The sequence below is a fragment of the Daucus carota genome, chromosome 7 (assembly GCF_001625215.2).
Source record: "Daucus carota subsp. sativus chromosome 7, DH1 v3.0, whole genome shotgun sequence".
Taxonomy (NCBI): Eukaryota; Viridiplantae; Streptophyta; class Magnoliopsida; order Apiales; family Apiaceae; genus Daucus; species Daucus carota.
The window spans coordinates 37,342,073-37,360,606 of NC_030387.2; the positions used below are offsets into that span (position 1 = coordinate 37,342,073).

An 18,534-nucleotide genomic window follows, 5' to 3' on the forward strand; every position below is an offset into this window, starting at 1 on the left:
ATAAACTCATTAAAAGTATATGTTGCACACATTTTGTATAAATAGAAATTGAAACATATGTTCAATGTAAAAAGACACATATCTTATTTTATTATAAAAGCATCAATTGAACTACTAACCATATAATTGCACCCCAAAAATTTCCGACACCTTTGATGTGTCTTATCCTTTTATTTTTCATATCAATTATATAGTACTTTAACGTATTATATTTTTATTGTTAATTTAAAAATATTAGATGATTATTACTTTGCTACAGTATGTTATAACGTTATCTCGTTATAAAATTTTAATTTTTTATAATTAGTTTTTTGAGCTTGTCGATTAAGACTTTTAATAATTTTTCATGTGATCGTTATAAACCAGATCCCAAACAAATGATTTTTAGGAATTTCAAATAGTAAAAAGAGAGTAGATATGAGTTAGGCATCATGAAGTTCATAAAACCATGAACTATTTAGTTCAATGAGTCGTGTAGTTACTTTTTTAGCTTTGTGCAAACTCACATTTTTAAATATTTTAATACTTATATTTATTAGGAGTGATCAATGTGGCATATCATTTTCAATTGTTAAAGATCAAGTCATATATCCGATATTTTGAATTAAGAAAAAACTATTCTTGTTCTAGTCCCTTTTAATCAGATATTAGTTTTCACCGTATCGCGTCAGATTATCCGATTCAGAATTAATTATATTTTATTAGAATTAATTTAAACCTCAGTTTGTGTGCTTATTTCTCACATTCATGACTTAAAAATTCTATAATATTGTATCGGTACTCGTTTAAACTATTAAGTTAGATTTGAATTCGTTTATTTTAATTCAAATATGAATTATATCTATTTTTAGAAATCTGAATCATGGCTCGAACCCGATTATTTATATTCTTTTTCAATTTTAAATTTATTCACGTAAATAATTAATTCATAGATATTAATCTATCATGTAAACAATATATGAGACTTAACTGAAATAATAACTTGTCTCAAATAAATAAGATATTAAAACGAATATAAATACAAAAACTTTAAAGTATGTGGTTAATGCTTTTGAATAATAAACTAATTGTTTGTGTAGTTGAAGTGGTTTGAGTGATGTATTTGCATCTTAGAGGTCCTGAGTTCGAGTCTTATGAATAATATTTTTTTTTATATATATGAGAAGATGCTAGGTTCGGAGTTAGGCTCAGGTTCGGAGCTAGGTAATTTATTTGCTCAGGAGGGAGGCTTAACACGAACCTGTTAAGCTATTATATATATAAGTAGATTTTATCCGTGAATATGGGAAATGTGTATATGTACGTGCGTATGGTAGGGACATGTTAATATAGTACAGAGAAAGGCCCATCATCATGATATCTTAATCGAGAAAATAGATTTTTTTACCACTTAATTTATTGTGCTTTTAAAAACTTATCACCCAACTAAATTTTGTTTCATTTTACACACTAATGTTAGATTTGATGTTTTTTTTAGGAGTAGTGCTAGGTGCACATAATTGTGTACATAAAACTTGTACATAATGACGTGGCAATTGAGGTGTAGGGTTTTAATTGGGGTGGTTGATGTGAATACAGGGGGCCATTCCAATTAAACCTCCCACATGTCATTATGTACACAATTTTGTATACAATTATGTGCACCAAGCATTTTCCTTTTTTTAGCCACACCAACTTAGGTTCGGATTGGGTTACTAGTATTATGATATTTTTTTTGTCACTAAACTTATTACGTCTTTAGAAACTAACCACTCAGCTATAATTTTTTTATTTTACTCACTAGTGTTAGATTTAGCTTTTTTTTTTGTCACATTAGTGACTAAAAGAAGGAAAAAAAATAGTTTGGTGGTAAATTTCTAAAAACACTATAAGCTGAGTGGCAAAAAAATCTATTTTCCCTATCTTAATTAAAATTATAATTCAAAAAGACTTTCTTCAAATTTATTAAACAAACTTTTACATAGCTTCCAAGCCCCATTCTCTCTCAAATTAGGGTTTTGAGAGTCGACTCCCAAAATTAGCCGTAACTTCTCCATTCTTCACCTTCATCTTCTACATCCACCAAATCATTTTCGATCTCCCATCTTCTCCACTATTTACCAGTTTTTTGTTTTTCAATAAAATCGAGTGTTGCTTAAATCTCGAAGATTCCAATCGAGTTTTATTTTCAGATCTGTTTCGGATTTGAGCGCGGACTTGATTGTTTTCTGAATAAATCAGATCTTTTGAAATCAAAGGTCCGATTGTGTTTTTCTGTCTCGCCTTTTGGCGTGTGTTGATTAGTACCCAATTTTTGGGTGTTATATTTGTGGTTTGTTATGTCTTCCTGCGTTATCAATGTGAATGATTGGGATGGAGTTTTGGGAGATCTGGTTTATCGCATCATTAATACTTTCGGCATGTCTATAGCTGGCTCCCGGCATGTAGATAGCTGGGGTATACTTGGAACGGTGGTGATCGCATGTGCTCACTTTTCACAAATGATAGTTGTTCATTATTCGAGGATTCTTGTTCCTCATTGCTTAGTTTTTACAACTGAGTCGCCTGAACACCGAAACAGCCATGGAACTATTGTGAAGGTCAATTGTGAAGCTACCATTTTCGGGATTGATGTAGGCTGGATTACTCGAGAATCGTTTGTATTCATTTTCAGTTTCAAGAATCATTGGATTCATTGTGTTAAGCAGTCTGGAAACAATGCGGCTATTTGTTTAGCTCGTTTTATTGTTTATTAACCTGATTGCATTGTCAGTTGGGGATCTGTCCCAACTAGATTTGTTTTAATTTAATGGAGTGAATTCGCATTTTGTCAAAAAAAAAAAAAACAAACTTTTACATATTTTTTAATAGGAAAAATTTTCTTACTATCTTCGACGATAATGTCAAACAGAGTCTAAACTTTTTCTTATTTGAATCGCTCTAACCCGTAATTCTGGCCTTCTCGGTATTTTCCTCCACACTTCAGCCCAATCATTCTTGCCCAGATTATTTAGTATTCTCCTCCGCTTTAGCCCGATAACTATAAGCCCATTGTCGGGAGCTGAAAAAGGATTTTAATTATTCTTGAGTTTAATTTAAAAAATATTTATTGTGTAAGTTAAATTATTTTTTGTAAGGTATAACCTATATTCGGGAGCTAATATATACCTTTTTCAATAACTTGTTTTATTCAATAATTTTATATGATGAAAAAATAATATCATCATTTTCATAAATAAATCATCACACTTGTTTTATTATTTCAATTTTAATAAGTCACAATAAAAATTATTCAAACATATATAAATATCAAATTTCCACTTTTCATTTATAACTTATCTATCATTTATCACATTAAATAAATTCAAATGATAAGTAATTATTATAAAATTATCCATGTGAAGTTACGAATTAATTAAAGCTAACACGTCGAGTTAAATCGATGTTATAAAATATACAGATGATAAATGATGAAAATGATTGTGGTAATCGTTCCCCAAATATCACACGCACAATTTTTTTTGTGGGAACAAATATAACTAATACTTTTATAATCTGTTTAAAATTTGTCATTTGAAATTTTAGATTTAAACAAATTATTTATTTGAAAATATAAATTTAGATTTATTTGTAATTCAAAATATTCAGCTATCAGTATAGACTTAAGGATTTCAAATAACAACCAAAAGAATACTATTTGAAATATATAATTTGTAATTTCCAAACCCCCTCTTATATCTTTTCCTTTTTTGTCCGTGTTATTATTATATGATTTTAACTTAATTAATTACATCGAGTATCTTCAATAGTATATATGACACAACTAACAAAAAATGATTGATTTAGTTATAATAAATTAATAGTTAATTAATATTATTGGTTTGGTCCACAATAATTTCGGTTCTTTTGAGTTCGGACCAAATTATTTCGGTTCTGTTCAACCCATAATATAATTTCGGTCCGGTCCTGCTTAAAAGAACATAAATTATTTTAAAAATAAAAAAATATATCATAAAAAAAGTTAAAATTCATAATTTTTTACAAGAAAAATATTGACATACATTTCACTGCTCTTAGAAAATATATTTCCGTGACTTGTTTTTAAGAATTTTTTTCCTCAATAAAATTTAACATCTAAATTTTTTAATTCAAAAAAAAAATTTAAAAATAAATTATACAATTATATTTCACAAAGATATTAAAGTGTGTGCCGCGTCCCAGGTTAAAAACAAATATGAAAATATTGTTACTCATGTTAATCTTGAATTTTGGATGTAATCCTAACAAACCCAAAGCATAGATTTGTCATTAAAAAAACGATTATCAAATGGGACGGTGGGATTTGAGAAAGGGACACTTGTTTATTTGTTTATAATATCCCGCTACAAGTTTGTGGGATGAGAAAGAAAACGAGGTGCAAAAGCGTTACCGGCTAAGACGGTAGGGCCATGTTGGCGCCCACAGTTCTGGAGATAAAACTGGGAACTCATACCCATGGTTTACAATTTACTAATGGCGGTTTTGAATTATCTTACCATGAATGGTAAGTTGACAACTACTCTACTTGATTTCCTCAAAACAAGGAGCTGCGTCGGTGGGCCTGGCGGCCCAGGCTTTTCAAGATACGTGGCGATCCGTGAATTTCTAGTACTTCTACGCGCCATTACATCTTGACTGCTTTTGCATTTGTAAATCAAAGCAGCCCTGCTGTTCGCTGATCTCTGTTATGTGCGAGTGTTACTATGTTCTTGTTTTGAGGCATTCTCGGCGAGGTAAAATTTGTTATTAAGCGGCTCAAAGTCTTTTTCGAATAATTCATAAAAATATTAATTTGTCACGGTTTAAACTGACGTTAAGAATTTAGAAATTTATTTAAGCTCGGATGTTATAGTAAGAGTTTTTATTAAATGATTTATTTGTTTACTTCCTCTGTGCTCGTTAATTATTATTTTTGAACCTCCCTATCTATTACAAGTTCGAAATTATATCTGTTGAAAAATAAAAATAAATAAATTTTATTCTACTCAACAAAAATAAAGAAATTTTAAAATGTATCACCTAGATGTCGACCAGAACCCGCCCACATTTAGACGTTCAGCCACCGTTAAATTTGCCCTAAACTGAATCGCGAGTGAGTACAGACGCAAAAGGAGGTGAAGGTTGTCACTGATTAATACTCCAGCACACTCGTTTTTCTAATACTAGTAGGATGGAGTAATATTCTAAGTGGAATAAAAATGAGGTGGCGCGGGTTTCAAGTTAAAGTTCCATGAATGTGGAAACCTGGTATTTCAAAAACAATCTACCACTCTTTTGGAAACTGCTTGCGGCCCCTTGTACTATCCACAAACCAACCGGCCGTGGACCCCATTCCATATATATATCCTCCTATATTATGGCTTCTCATCACATCTTGTCTTCCATCTTCAAACACTTCTACAACATCCTCAAAAGCCAACACCCATCTCTCCTGTCCTAAAAATCATCAGTTGTATCACAATGCGAACTAGCTGTAATGGTTGTCGAGCGCTCCGTAAGGGATGCAGTGATGACTGTAGCATCAAACCTTGCCTTCAGTGGATCAAATCTCCCGATTCTCAGGCCCATGCCACTGTCTTCTTGGCCAAGTTTTACGGCCGCGCGGGATTACTAAATCTCGTCAACACTGGCCCCACCCATCTCCGTCCTGGTTAGTATTCTTGATCATTTTTCGATTTTTGTTAGTAGTCGATTTCATTTTTCATGATTAATTCTAAAAAAATTCGATTAATTTTTTATAAGATTTTTCGATTTTTATTATTGTTTAATTTCATATTTTAAACGTGAATAAAAGATATTGTTGCATTTTTTGAATGAAAATCAACGTCAACAATCATTTAAGTTAATATTTTACGAATATTTTTTAACTTCGATTACTTGATAAATATTTTAGGAAAATAATATTTTGCTAGTATTATTTTTGTGTACTTTGTTTTGACAATTTTTCCTTGTGATTTCAGCTATATTTAGGTCGCTATTATACGAAGCTTGTGGCCGAATAGTGAACCCAATCTACGGGTCTGTCGGGTTATTATGGTCCGGAAACTGGCAGCTTTGCCAAGATGCTGTGGAGGCGGTTTTAAAAGGAAGCCCAATCACAAAAATTGCAAGCGAGACTGCTGAAACTAATGATGGGCCGCCACTGAAGGCCTATGACATTCGTCACATCCCGAAAGATGATAATTCTTCCGGGTCGAACCAGCTTCACCGGGTCAGGAATCGGTGCAGGTTCAAGAAGTCGGGTGCAAAAACGCAAGCTAGTTCGGGTTGGGTCCGACCCGAGGACGAGTATACCCGATCACCGAGTCATGAGTCGACATTGAGCCATTTATCTGAGGTGGCTATTAATGTGGAGGCTTCTAAAAACTTGGCTTGTGCAGATACGGCTGAGCCCGAGCCCGAGGGTTCGGCCCATTTTGAAGCTGATGGGGAAATTGAACTGGAGTTGACGTTGGGGTTGAGTATCTAGGCGGGGTCTTAGAAACCCACTAATTTTGGGCTTGTTTAGTTTTTAATGGGCTTTTATGCTTGTATACTTTTGTCTTTAATTAGAAATGTACAAATTGTGATTATAACTTTGTACTAAAGATAGATAACTTTGTTTTGAATGGGCATTCAACTTTTCTCAATCATCAATTCTTCATATTTGATAAGATTGCCAAAGATAATATGCTATAAGTTTGATAAGATTTGCCAAGATAATATGCTATGCTATATCCTCTCTTCTAACCGAAATCGTATCCGTAAATTGCTGAATTGATTAAATATTTAAATATTTAATTAATTATCTTATTAATTTTCGATCAACCCACTCAGTTACCGATTAATCTTTGTTCTATGACTTTACTGATTAAATCAGTAAGTGATGATAAAAAAAATATTAACGAATCAAATAAAAAATACTCAGCTTACCGAATATGAAACCACCTCTAAAAGCTAAAGTATATATTCCAATAATAATAATAATATAGCAGTATAACAAGTATACGTACATTCTTTCGGCCAAGTGCGCTGCCCCAACTGGTTACAGTTTCATAAGATTTACAGCTATTATTGTTTTTATGACAACTAGAACATGTACACTTTATCACACCAATGACACGGTTTAAATGAATGACAGTGATCGGCGGTTCGATTCAGGGCTCAACCATATATTAGCTGGACCACCTGAATTAATCCTTGCATTTAAAGCTTCACAACTTCCGGAATATGCACCGGATATCTGTCAATGCAGTCTTGCCACGGCCCGTCCGCCGGCGTCTTAACCGTCCGATTACACTTCCACACCGCACTGTTGCATTTAAATCCACTCCCGAACGCGATTTGCCACACTCGGTCACCTTTTTTCATCCTCCCCTTGGCCTCAATATAGCTCATTTCGTACCATAATGAGGAAGATGAGGTGTTTCCAAAGCGGTGAAGCGCCATGCGGGAGGCCTCCACGTGTTCAGCCGAGAGCTGGAGATTCTTCTGGAGCTCGTCGATGACTGCACGGCCTCCCGCGTGGATGCAGAAGTGCTCGAACGCCAACTTGAAGTCGGGAATGTAGGGTTTCCATTTAGGGTTAAAGATTTTTCGACCAATGAGAGTGAATAAAAAGAGCAGCTGTTCGGATGCAGGAAGGACTAATGGACCGATTGTCGTAATATTCGATTTAAGAGCTTCGGCAGCAATTGCCATGAGATCTTTCGACAAATTAATCCCGCACTTCCCTTGCGCATCCTCCTCTTCGTAAACACACCGAAAGGCCTTATCGTCGCCTCCTTTATGAGTCCGAACCACACGAACCAACCTGTACTTAGCTCTCGACCTCTCGCGACGCTTGTTCGATAGCAGCATGGCCGCGCCTCCCATCCGGAACAAGCAATTCGGAAGCAGCATCGCACGCTCTTTCCCTTGATAATAATTCGGTGTAATGATCTCGGTGCTGACAACAATTGCGTTCGAATTCGGATGCGTTTGGAGTAAATCACGAGCCAGATCAATCGAAATTAAACCAGCGCTACATCCCATTCCGGACAAATTAAAGCTCCTGATATTACTCCTCAGCTTATACTTGTTCACAATCATAGCGCTCAACGAAGGAGTGGGCGAGAACAAGCTACAATTCACAATCAAAATATCAATATCTTTCGGCTTAAGTCCCGTTTTCTCAAACAAGGCATCAATACTAGAAAATATCACAAGCTCCGCCTCGCCTCGTGCCGCCTCCATCGTAGGCTTCGGAGGGATGTAATGTATCGCGGGAGGCAGACACGTCTCCTCCCCGAGTCCAGACCGCTCCAGGATCCGCATCTGGAAGTCCACTGACTTAGGGTTTTCCTTCAGGATCAGTCTCGAATGCTCCATGAACGTCGCGAAGGGGACTCGAAACGTGACAGGCGGCTTGTAGCATGCATAGTCCACTAAATAAATCGATCTCGGCTTCGACATGAAGTACACTGTTGAGATAAAAATAATCAGGAACGTCGAGCACAAAACCTGCAGAGTGTCGAGCTGGACAGACTGCGCCATCGCAAGCAGCTCATGCGGTCCGATTCGCAGAATTTCGAGAGCAATCGAGGCTATGATCGGTACAAGAATAAATGTGAGAATGTGGTTGATCAGGTACTGGTACCCTAGCTTCACATACTTGAGCTTCACGGAACTGGTAAAATTCGGCAAAATTTGAGCCATTTTTGTGTGTGAAATTTGTGTGTGAGGTATTTACAGGGAGAGATTGAGGTTGAGGAAGAATGCAATGTGATAAAGGGAGAGGGAAGGTGGGAGATTTAAAGGCTAAAATGAGATGAGAAGAGGGGCAATCAATTGGAGGCAGATGAGAAAATTAAATGATCCTCACTTCACCTCACATTGCTAACGCTCTCCTAATTAGCTGGCCCTTTCTTATTTATTATCTTTTAATTTAATTTAATTGATTTCACATATTTATCACAAAATAATTTATTTTTTTCCTACATCACGTAACCTGTTCCTATAGATAAATTATTACATTTTTCGTACCTAACTCGGGCCGGGTGTTTTGATCATAAATTAGAATAATATACACTGATTTTTGTTTTTAGAAAATTTTAAAAATATTAATTTTAAATGTGAGATTAATTAAATTATTTGAAATTACGTGAAAAAAATCGAATAATTTTTAAGTATTAGAAATAACTATTTACAGTTCTGTTGTTGACTTGTAGCTAGGTAACTAATTAGCCCTATTTTATTGTACAATCTAAAAAGCTTTAATCTGGTAGCTAGCTAGCTAGTGGCGAGCTGCACAAAATTGAACCTAATCTCTTATTACGAAGACCAGAGAACAGTAACAGAGATCGCAAAGTATGCAAAGAAACTGCTGAATAACATTCATCAAATTTTCATGTCACGTAGTAACCGTCAGTTTAGGCAATTGATGAAGCTAAACTCAACTTGTATTCAAGAACATTGTGTTTACAACTTGAACGAAACAAATATATACAAGACTAACTAACTTCTTATCACTACTCTTGAATTTATATACAATTATCAGTTATGAGCTCTATTTGTAACAATTTTTCCCGCATTAAGCTCCTTCCTATCACACGTGTCATTTCTCTGACTTGTGTGTGACTTTTCTGCTATATTATACTTAACAGTAACCAGTTGCATCCGTAGGTGGATATAAATATGTAAATAAGTCAAACTGTTTTTGAACTGCTCTACTTCATCTCTCGTATATATTAAAACAAATATTGATTAGTAAATATAATCGTACAGGACACTCTCGAATTATTCAAACTCGAAACTTTAATCACACACCTTAAATGTTAAATTGAGCTTAACTAAAACGGACCAAACTTTGATTTGACCTGTAAGGTTGCAACTCAGAGCAACTGTACTATATATCAACAAAGGTCTCAGTATATTTAGTTCAACTTGAATGAATATGTAATATTGTCCATTTTATAGAATTTACAAATAATATCAAACAGATATTTAGAAAGAGGGTTAATAGGCAAAAAGATCACTGAACTCATAGACAACTTGCAATTGGGTCACTGAACTCAAAAAGCTTGCAAATGGATCACAGAACTAGATTTAACTTGCAGTCAAGAACCAATCAAGACTGGCAATTAGGTCACTGCGTCGTTAAGTATCAGTTGACTTTAACAGAATCCGTTAAAAAAATAAAAAAAACTTTGAAAAAAATGTTCGATTTTTTAAAAAATTCAGAAAACTTTGAAAAAATATTGAAAGAAAAAGTAAAAATTTTGAAAAAAATCTAAAAAGTTTGGAAAAAGTTTAAGAAATCGAAAAATATGTGGAAATTCAAAAAACATACCTAAAATTTTGAAATTAAAAAAATTTCAGAATTTTTTCCAAATTTTCAGATTTTTTCGAAGTGTTCACATTTTTTTTTCATATTTTTAGAAAAATTACATATTTTTTAATGTTTTTTTCAAAATTTTCAGATGTTTTCTAAGTTTTCAGATTTTTTAAAGAAAATCGAATTTTAATTTTTTTTTCAAAGTTTTTAAATTTTTTAACGGATTCAGTTAAAGTCAACTGACACTTAACGGCAGAGTGACCTAAATGCAAATTTTTATTAGTTCAGTGAGTTGACTGCAAGTTAAATCTAGTTCTGTGATCCATTTGCAAACTTTTTAAGTTCAGTGACCCAAATGCAAGTTGGTCATGAGTTCAGTGATATTTTTGCCTATTAACCCTTTAGAAAGACTAAATCTGGAAAAGCTGTAAAGCTGGGAAAAGTAGAAAGAGCATGAATGTGATAAATATTGTTAACTGTCTTAAAAAAAAAGGTGCCTCATGCATGTTTGTCCATATTGTTGATTTACAGCATTATTATAAACTGAATTTGTGGCGCAAAAGCCACTGCTCATCTCCAGTCATGCAAGCTCAATGAAGTCGTGTAAATTTTAGTTGGATGTTACATCGAATCCTCTATTCGTGGGGTTGAAACCCCACAGTCTATGCCATCAATTTTACATCTAAATCTGGTAATTTCAATTTATCCTTTCTTTCTGGTGAGTTCTTATAGCTGGTGCCTGGTGGCCATCGACCACTACTGATCAATGTTCTAGAGTTCGAGATCGGCTCATGTTACAATAAACATGTCTTTTTACGAAACATATAAATTTTACATCCCCAATCAAAATTACACGATGAATAATGCGTTTTTATTTTTCAAAATTGGTTGTAGAAGATCAATATTATGACTTGACGCTGACAAAAAGAAAATTGATTATAATTTACATAATCTTTTCTAGTTAAGTACTCAATCTCCTGTAAAATAACTAGCAGAAATTTATATTTTTTGATTTTAAATTATGTGAAAGCGATATTGTTGATATAAATGTATTTGTTATGTATTATGATTTAAATATGAAATCTTTAATTATTTATGTTTCTTAATTACACATTAACTAGCAGGAAAAATTATACACTAGTACACAACTATATGTTTTTATAATAAATTAAAACATATAAATATAGTCATTTATATATATTTATCTTTCGATTAATTCTCAATTTATACACTGTGCGCTGGATAGTACTCTCATGGTCAGAAAATCAGCAAGAACAATATCGCGAGACTATGGTTTCATATACAAAATCGAATGTAAAATTTTACACAAAATAAAATGACAAATGAGATGAGATATTTTAACTAATATTATTTATATAAATATTAAAATCCGTTCCAAGTCAAAAGTTAATCTATAATCATATTAAGAAAAAATTTACGCTCAGGGTTGCACATGAAGCATTTTCCGTATCGCAATTGACACAACACCAAGAACATAATTAAGATGCCGAGCTATAAATACATGTTGAATGTAACGTGATGATCCAGAACTGTGGTGAACTACGATTCAATTATTCGAAAAGGAATAAATGAGTAAATATGCAAAAATAATCAAAATATGATTGCGTGCTAGCTTGTCGAAACATAAGAGGACTGTTGCAGTTTTCAGTATAGAGAGGCATGCATGTCACATTTATTATAAGCTTTGTGGCATGTACATTACTTAGAAGTGGCGACATTTTTTAGTATTTGAAGGGGACCAATGGATTTATGGTCCATTGCGATTTCTATATAAGATATTGACCTATAAGCTGAATGGTATGTATGGTGTACCTATCTAAGGTCAACCCTCAACATATATATTATTATAATGATTTCATAAAACATAACATAATAATTATATACTATAGAAAAGAGTTTTAAAATTTCTGCTCATAAAAATCACGAATCCTTAAAATTTTCAATCAAGTCGTGCTCATAAAAATCATGAATCCGAACTAATCAATTGGTCTATTGATTATGAAGTTTGATCGGAATTTTTTTGAATAAATTAAGAATTTAAATTAAATCTGATTATAATCATTAAATTATTAAAAATAATTTTTAAAAATTATTCAGAAATTCTTTTAAAATTCAAGAATTTTTAGAGCACCAAATCAAGCTGCTAATACCATACTGTATTCTTTGGTTCTATCCTTATGTGTATATGACAAAACACATTCAAAAGCAGTTACTTGTCATTTATTGGCATTTGAGCCTTTTCTTTGTGATAGAACGCAACTACTATTGTAGGTCATATAAATTTTATATTTATATTCGAACCAGCAGCATCTTTGTGGCTCATATATAAACGAATGTAATGTTACACTAATATTTGGTATGAAACTAAACATGCTTAGGCTACTAAATAGGACAGACTCACATGATTCATAAATTATATTGAACTCGTATTATCTACCTAAGGAGAGAGTATTAAAAATATTGACAGAGGTAGTACAGATAGTCTCCACCTATGGTTACATTTTCACCGGAAACTGTCTGGAGATGACTCTCACAATTAGGATGGGACAAAAATCTGAATCAATCCAAATTTGAAATCTTAAAAATATTAAAATCATACTGAAACTAAAACTGATCAATTGATTTTGATTATAAGTTGGAACCGAATCGAAAAATATTGAGCCGATCTGATTATTAAAATAATGAGTAAAATTCTGTGAAGACCACTTTTATTGGAGACCGCGGAGACCATTTATATTCTGCAAGCAAGACACTATAAAATACATTATTTTGTGAAGTATGTTCAACAAATATCATGTATTCATTAAAATTGTTGAAGATCATCTATGTTTCATAAGTATATAATGTATGTTCTGCAAGTTGAACAATAACCTACAAACTAAATATATTTCGTAGAATATAACATTTTGTAATGTTCTACATGCGAAACTTATATGATATTCAAGATTTTAAAATGAAATAATGATTTTGTACAACATGATGTGCAAAACTATACGTTTTGCAATGTTTTTATGCAATATTTCATTTGCAGAACATAAGTGGTCTTCACGGTCTCCAATAAAAGTGGTCTTCATAGAATTTTACTCTTAAATAATGAGTAAATAGTATTTATAATTTTTTATAAAATTGGAGAAATTACTAATATATATGGTATGTATTCCGTAAAACTGTAACTTTTTTTTTGACAGGACTGTAACTAATTAATTATTATACTGAAATTTAACTCGGCCTTGCAAAATAGAAGGGATTGGGAATTGGTCCAAACTCACTAAAGCCAACTTCAACCATAAATCTAAATTTGGATCATCAAATGATCCAAATTTAAGACGGGATCCAAATTTTATTCCCATCTTGTGATCCAAATATAGATCCAAATTCATCCATCCTTATAATATTGATATACTTTGATGCATAAATATTTTAGAAAATGATTAACTAATTTCATCATGAATTATAATAATACAATTAACGACTAGACAAAGATAAAATATTACAAAATAATTCGAAAAAGTTAAAACGGTACATAAAAATAAATTAAAAGTATTAAAATATCACATTAAAATACTAATTCTCATAATTAGTATATTTTCCCCACAAAAGCTCAATTGTTGCATTTCGAAATTCAAGAAGGTCAATATTTATCTTTGATTTTTCTGTAGCGATTGATAAATTATTGGAATTTTCTGTATTTTGAAATTTTATTTATAATTAAGCGTTGTTTTAATTATATTCTATTTTTAATTAATCTATCTTTAATAACATTAACAAAATCATCAAATAATAAAAATAATAATATTTTAATGTTAAAAAGATTTGGATCAGTGAATAGTATGATCCAAATTTGGACCGATACTACTCACTAATCCAAATTTAGATCACTTTTTAGTCCACGGTTGGACTGGTTTAAGGCAGAACTGCTCCAAATTCGGATTTTTGAATACCGTTGGAGATGCCTAACTCGATTAAGCAATACAAATAACACGGTCATGCATGAAAAATTAAGTGAATTACCGTGAAGCAATAAACCTTGTATTTATTCTACTGTGAGCGGCGAAGCTAGAAACAGCAGTTAGATTCTTTAAAGTGGAACTTTACCATCAATGAGAGTATGTTACAACAAGAAGGCGCTTAAAAATCCACCGAGAGATGAAAGTTTTTGATTAAATTTTAATTGTTCATAAGAAATAATTTTTTCATCTCTTCATGCAATATTTTTAATCAAAACTGAATCCGAGATATTGAAACCGAAACTGATGATGATAATTTGCGGCTAAGATTTTTAATGTTTAACACTAAAAACATGCGATTCCGATTATAATTTCATCGAGAACTCGCACTCATTTTATCTTAATCACACCGATCTCGTATTTAGAACTTAGAAGGTTAAGAGGTGACCTTCAGTTAATATTCCTGCCGCATAAACTATTTTCATATTATCTTATACTCCTTGCTTCCTCTCAATTATTTACATCAGAAGACGACTCGATGCGCATCATATACTCTTATAAATAGTTTGATAATTTTTTTTTTTGTAAATAGAAGTTTAATATTTAAATTTTTATATAAAAAAGAAAAAAAATAAATATAAGTTATGAAATTATATTTCATATACGCCTTAAAATATGTATCAAGTAATGAAAAAACGGTAAAAAAAATAAAAGGGAAGGAGTCGGGGTATCATGTGATAATGTTCAAACGGTTAAGTGCTTCCTGTTTAAGATAAAACAGTGAAGTAGATGTTAGATTAAATAAAGACTTATTTTTTTTTATTTTTTTTTTGCCAAGATTAAATAAAGGCTTATAAGTGATTAAAGTGTTTGGAAAAAAAAACAGAAGTTCTGTAGCAAAAATTAATATTCCTTATCTTTTAATAAGTGTTTTTTTGACTTATTACACATGATTTTTAATCATTTTATCTACACTCCCCTCCAATAAAATCACTACGCCATAAAAGGCCTATCGCAACGCGACCTTTGTAAATGTTGCTAAAAAATGTTACCTTAGTTACACTACTTTCACCCTTCCGCAACATAATATTTTTCATGTTAGCTTAGCCAAAAAGGGGATGTTGCCTTTGTTAGAAAGTGTTTAAGGGTGCAACATGGAGACAAATATGTTAGCTTAAGCTATTAAAAGGTGAAAATAATATTTTAACTTAAAATTAAAGAAAAAAGTAATTACTTGTATTAAAAATAAAAATAGAAGTTATGTAATAATATAAACTAAAAATATAAAAAATTATATAAAATATTAAATAATTTAATAGGTGAATGATTTTATTTTAAATAATAAATATATGTTTATTTATTTAAAAAGTAAAATAAAATGTAAACAAAAAAATAAAATATAAACTAAATATATGTATATATGTTTATTTGAACAAGCGGGCGTGGTTCCCGGTGAAATCAGACAAGCAGCGGGACTTTGTTTCACTAACACCCCGCCCCATTTTTTCACTTCCTTTTCCACTCACACTCAGTCATCTCTCTCATTTTCCACACAGTCCTCTCTCGCTCTTCACCCCCACATCTCGTCTCTCTCTCTCTCTCTTCACCCCCACAGTCGCCTCTCTCTCTTTTCACCGTGTCTCTCTCGTCGCTCTGGTCTCTCTGGTCTCTCATCAGCACATCTCTCTCATCTCAGGTTTGGATTTCAAGTTAGGGCATGGTTTGAGGGCTCGATGCTTTGATACTCCTAACTAGGGGTTTCTCTCTTTAAATCAGGGCTTCATTTCTTTATTTTCTTCCATTTACAGGTCTTTCTTCTTTTAAACTACATCTAATCGTACTTTATCTTTGATTTCAGGTATTTTCAGCGGAGGCTTTGCATTTGGAATTAGGTATGGTGGCTTTGATTTAATTTTTTTCATCTGTATATAGTGGGGGCTGTTAATCTAACTCTATTTTCTATTTTCAGGGCTTCTTCGGTTGATTTTAAGGATTTCATTTAAAGGATTTAAAATTAGGGTTTCAGTTTAAAGATTTTGCTACAGGTATCTCCCTCTCTGCTTCAACATTTTTGAGTTTTTGGGTTTGTTTTTGTTGTTATTTGTTTTTATTAGGGAAGTTATCTGATTTTTGATTTTATTAGGGGTTTGGAATTGCATTTTATGAATTTTTGTTGTTTTCATTTTGTGGCATTTGTTATTTGTTGCATTTTGTAGTTAATATTTGTTACTAGTTAACATTTGATTGATATTTTGTGGTAAGTGTATGTGTCCAGGACTTGTTATTAAATATTTATGCTTGAAATAGGTTGTTCTGGTGACCAGTTATGACTCTGTTTTGTGGTTTCTATATGTATGCTCTGTTTATAACTTAAAAAAATTTGACAATTAAGAGTAGCTGGTGTTGATTCTCTGTTGAACATTTGTATATTTTTGTGCTCTGCTGCCATACATGTAAGATTCCATTGTAGATATTGTGAGCTAGTTGGTTAGATGCCATAACATATTATCAGTACTAAAACAATGGAAAAGAAAATTGTAAGTATTTAACTTAATCAGTTACACAAGTACAAGACCAGTACTAAAACAATGGAAAAGAAAATTGTAAGTATTTAACTTAATCAGTTACACATAATATTTGCCCTTTCAGTTTTCTCTGTTTTGAATTTGCTCGTTTATGTTCATGTTATTGTACTTTTGTAGGATAAAATTAACAAAAAAATCAATTCCGGGGAGGCTGCTGATGAAATGCTTTTGGATAAAGAGCATGGCCCGACTTGGCTCTTAGGGAGATGCAAGAAGCCGCAAAAACTATCAGCTGCTGCTCCAACGGATACATATGTCAAAGAATTGACAACAAAAATTAAGGAAGGCCTTGCTGCTGAAGTCGAGGAAAAAGTGAAGAAAATCCAAGAAGAGGTAGATGAGCAGGTAAACAGGAAGGTGCAACAAAATTTGGCATCGGTCCTTAAGAAACTTGGTGAAGCAAACCCCAACATCACAATTGATGTTACAGAGCTGTGTGCACATGTGGCTAGTGACAATGACGATGGCACACCAATGACTAAAGGCACCAGCTTCTAGTTTGCTAATAGTATGGTTGTTTAGACTTTGGTTCTTTGAAGTTATTTTGACTAGCTAATAGTATGGGGTTATATATCTAGACTTTTTGTTATTAAACTGTTAGTTTGCTGGTAGTTGGTCGATTCTGGATATTATGTTGGTTTAGCTGTGGATTTGATGTTGGAGTAAATTGGATTTGATGTTGGTTTTTGTATGTTTACAATGGTTTGTTGAAATGATGGACAAATTTTGGGAAGTATTGTATTTTAACAGTAGAATTGCAAAATTTTTTGGATAAAATGTTGCAGTAGCCTATTTAAATGTTGCAAAACTTGTATTTCAAAACTGTTGCAGTATAGGAAAAATATGTTGCCAATTTAGCTGCTGCCACCTGGCAACTTGATGGCCCCCACGTGGGCCCCACAGTGGGCCCCACGTGGGCCCCACAGTGGCCCCCACGTGGGCCCCACGTGGGCCCCACGTGGGCCCCACTTTTTTAAAAAAATAAAATTACTCTAAGGTAACATAATTTTTTGTTGGAGTAGGAGAATAAAATGTTAGATTAAACACTCTTTGCTAACATATCTCGGTTGTTGCTGTAGGCAAACGATATGTTGCCTTAGACCCCCTAAGGCAACGGCAAAAATCCTATCATAAAATAAATGTTGCCTTAGCCCTTTTATGGGCCTTTAGCAACATATTGACCCCATTCTGCAACAATTTTTTTATGTTAGATAAGGCCTTTTATGGTGTAGTGAAATTAAGACTCATTTTATTGTACAATCTTCTCTCATCATGAGCACAAACCTAAAAAAAACATATCCTAACATCATTTTCGGTTACATTCAATTAATTATAGTGGGTGTTTGTTTCCCGCTTTTAAGCCGGGCTTCTGATTTATAAGTTAGAAGCACTTATTTCGTACCGTTTGTGTAAAAAGTCAAGAAGCACTTATAAAAAGCTAGGAATGCTAGCTTTTGTTTCAGGGCTTCTGCTTATTTCCCAAACACTTTAATCACTTATAAGTCTTAACTTGCTTCTAACTTCTACTCCACTTTTTTATTTTAAACAATAAGCACTTATTTTAAGGTCACCCAAACGGCCCCATAAACTTTCCATACTTAAATCTGTTGTGGCAAATGTATCTACCAAATTATCCGACGCCACTAATAACTTCTAGTTTTGGTAATGT

General features: G+C 32.7%; 3 protein-coding genes across 6 annotated transcripts; 2 read left to right on the top strand and 1 right to left on the bottom strand.

Moving 5' to 3' along the window:
- The first annotated feature begins 5,390 nt into the window (after positions 1-5,390).
- LOC108192515 (LOB domain-containing protein 41) lies at positions 5,391-6,647 on the top strand. Its single transcript, XM_017372738.2, has 2 exons — positions 5,391-5,668; positions 5,979-6,647. The coding sequence occupies exons 1-2, from the start codon at positions 5,479-5,481 to the stop codon at positions 6,485-6,487; spliced, it is 699 nt and encodes a 232-aa protein (XP_017228227.1). The 5' UTR covers positions 5,391-5,478; the 3' UTR covers positions 6,488-6,647.
- Positions 6,648-6,936: 289 nt separating this feature from the next.
- On the bottom strand, positions 6,937-8,828 carry LOC108192253 (3-ketoacyl-CoA synthase 6). The gene has a single exon (XM_017372739.2). The coding sequence runs from the start codon at positions 8,692-8,694 to the stop codon at positions 7,204-7,206; it is 1,491 nt and encodes a 496-aa protein (XP_017228228.2). The 5' UTR covers positions 8,695-8,828; the 3' UTR covers positions 6,937-7,203.
- A 6,510-nt stretch (positions 8,829-15,338) lies between these two features.
- Positions 15,339-17,598, top strand: LOC108195362 (uncharacterized). Of its 4 annotated transcripts, none has more exons than XR_010285445.1 (4): positions 15,339-16,037; positions 16,139-16,172; positions 16,250-16,325; positions 16,983-17,598. XR_010285445.1 is itself a non-coding variant. In XM_064080924.1 (2 exons), exons 1-2 carry the CDS (start codon positions 16,869-16,871, stop codon positions 17,361-17,363), a joined length of 396 nt encoding a protein of 131 aa, XP_063936994.1. In that variant the 5' UTR covers positions 16,832-16,868; the 3' UTR covers positions 17,364-17,598. The 4 variants fall into 4 exon arrangements, 1 of the variants encoding a protein (XP_063936994.1); XR_010285444.1 differs by having other exon boundaries at positions 15,339-15,976; XR_010285443.1 differs by having other exon boundaries at positions 15,351-16,172.
- The last annotated feature ends 936 nt before the right edge of the window (positions 17,599-18,534 follow it).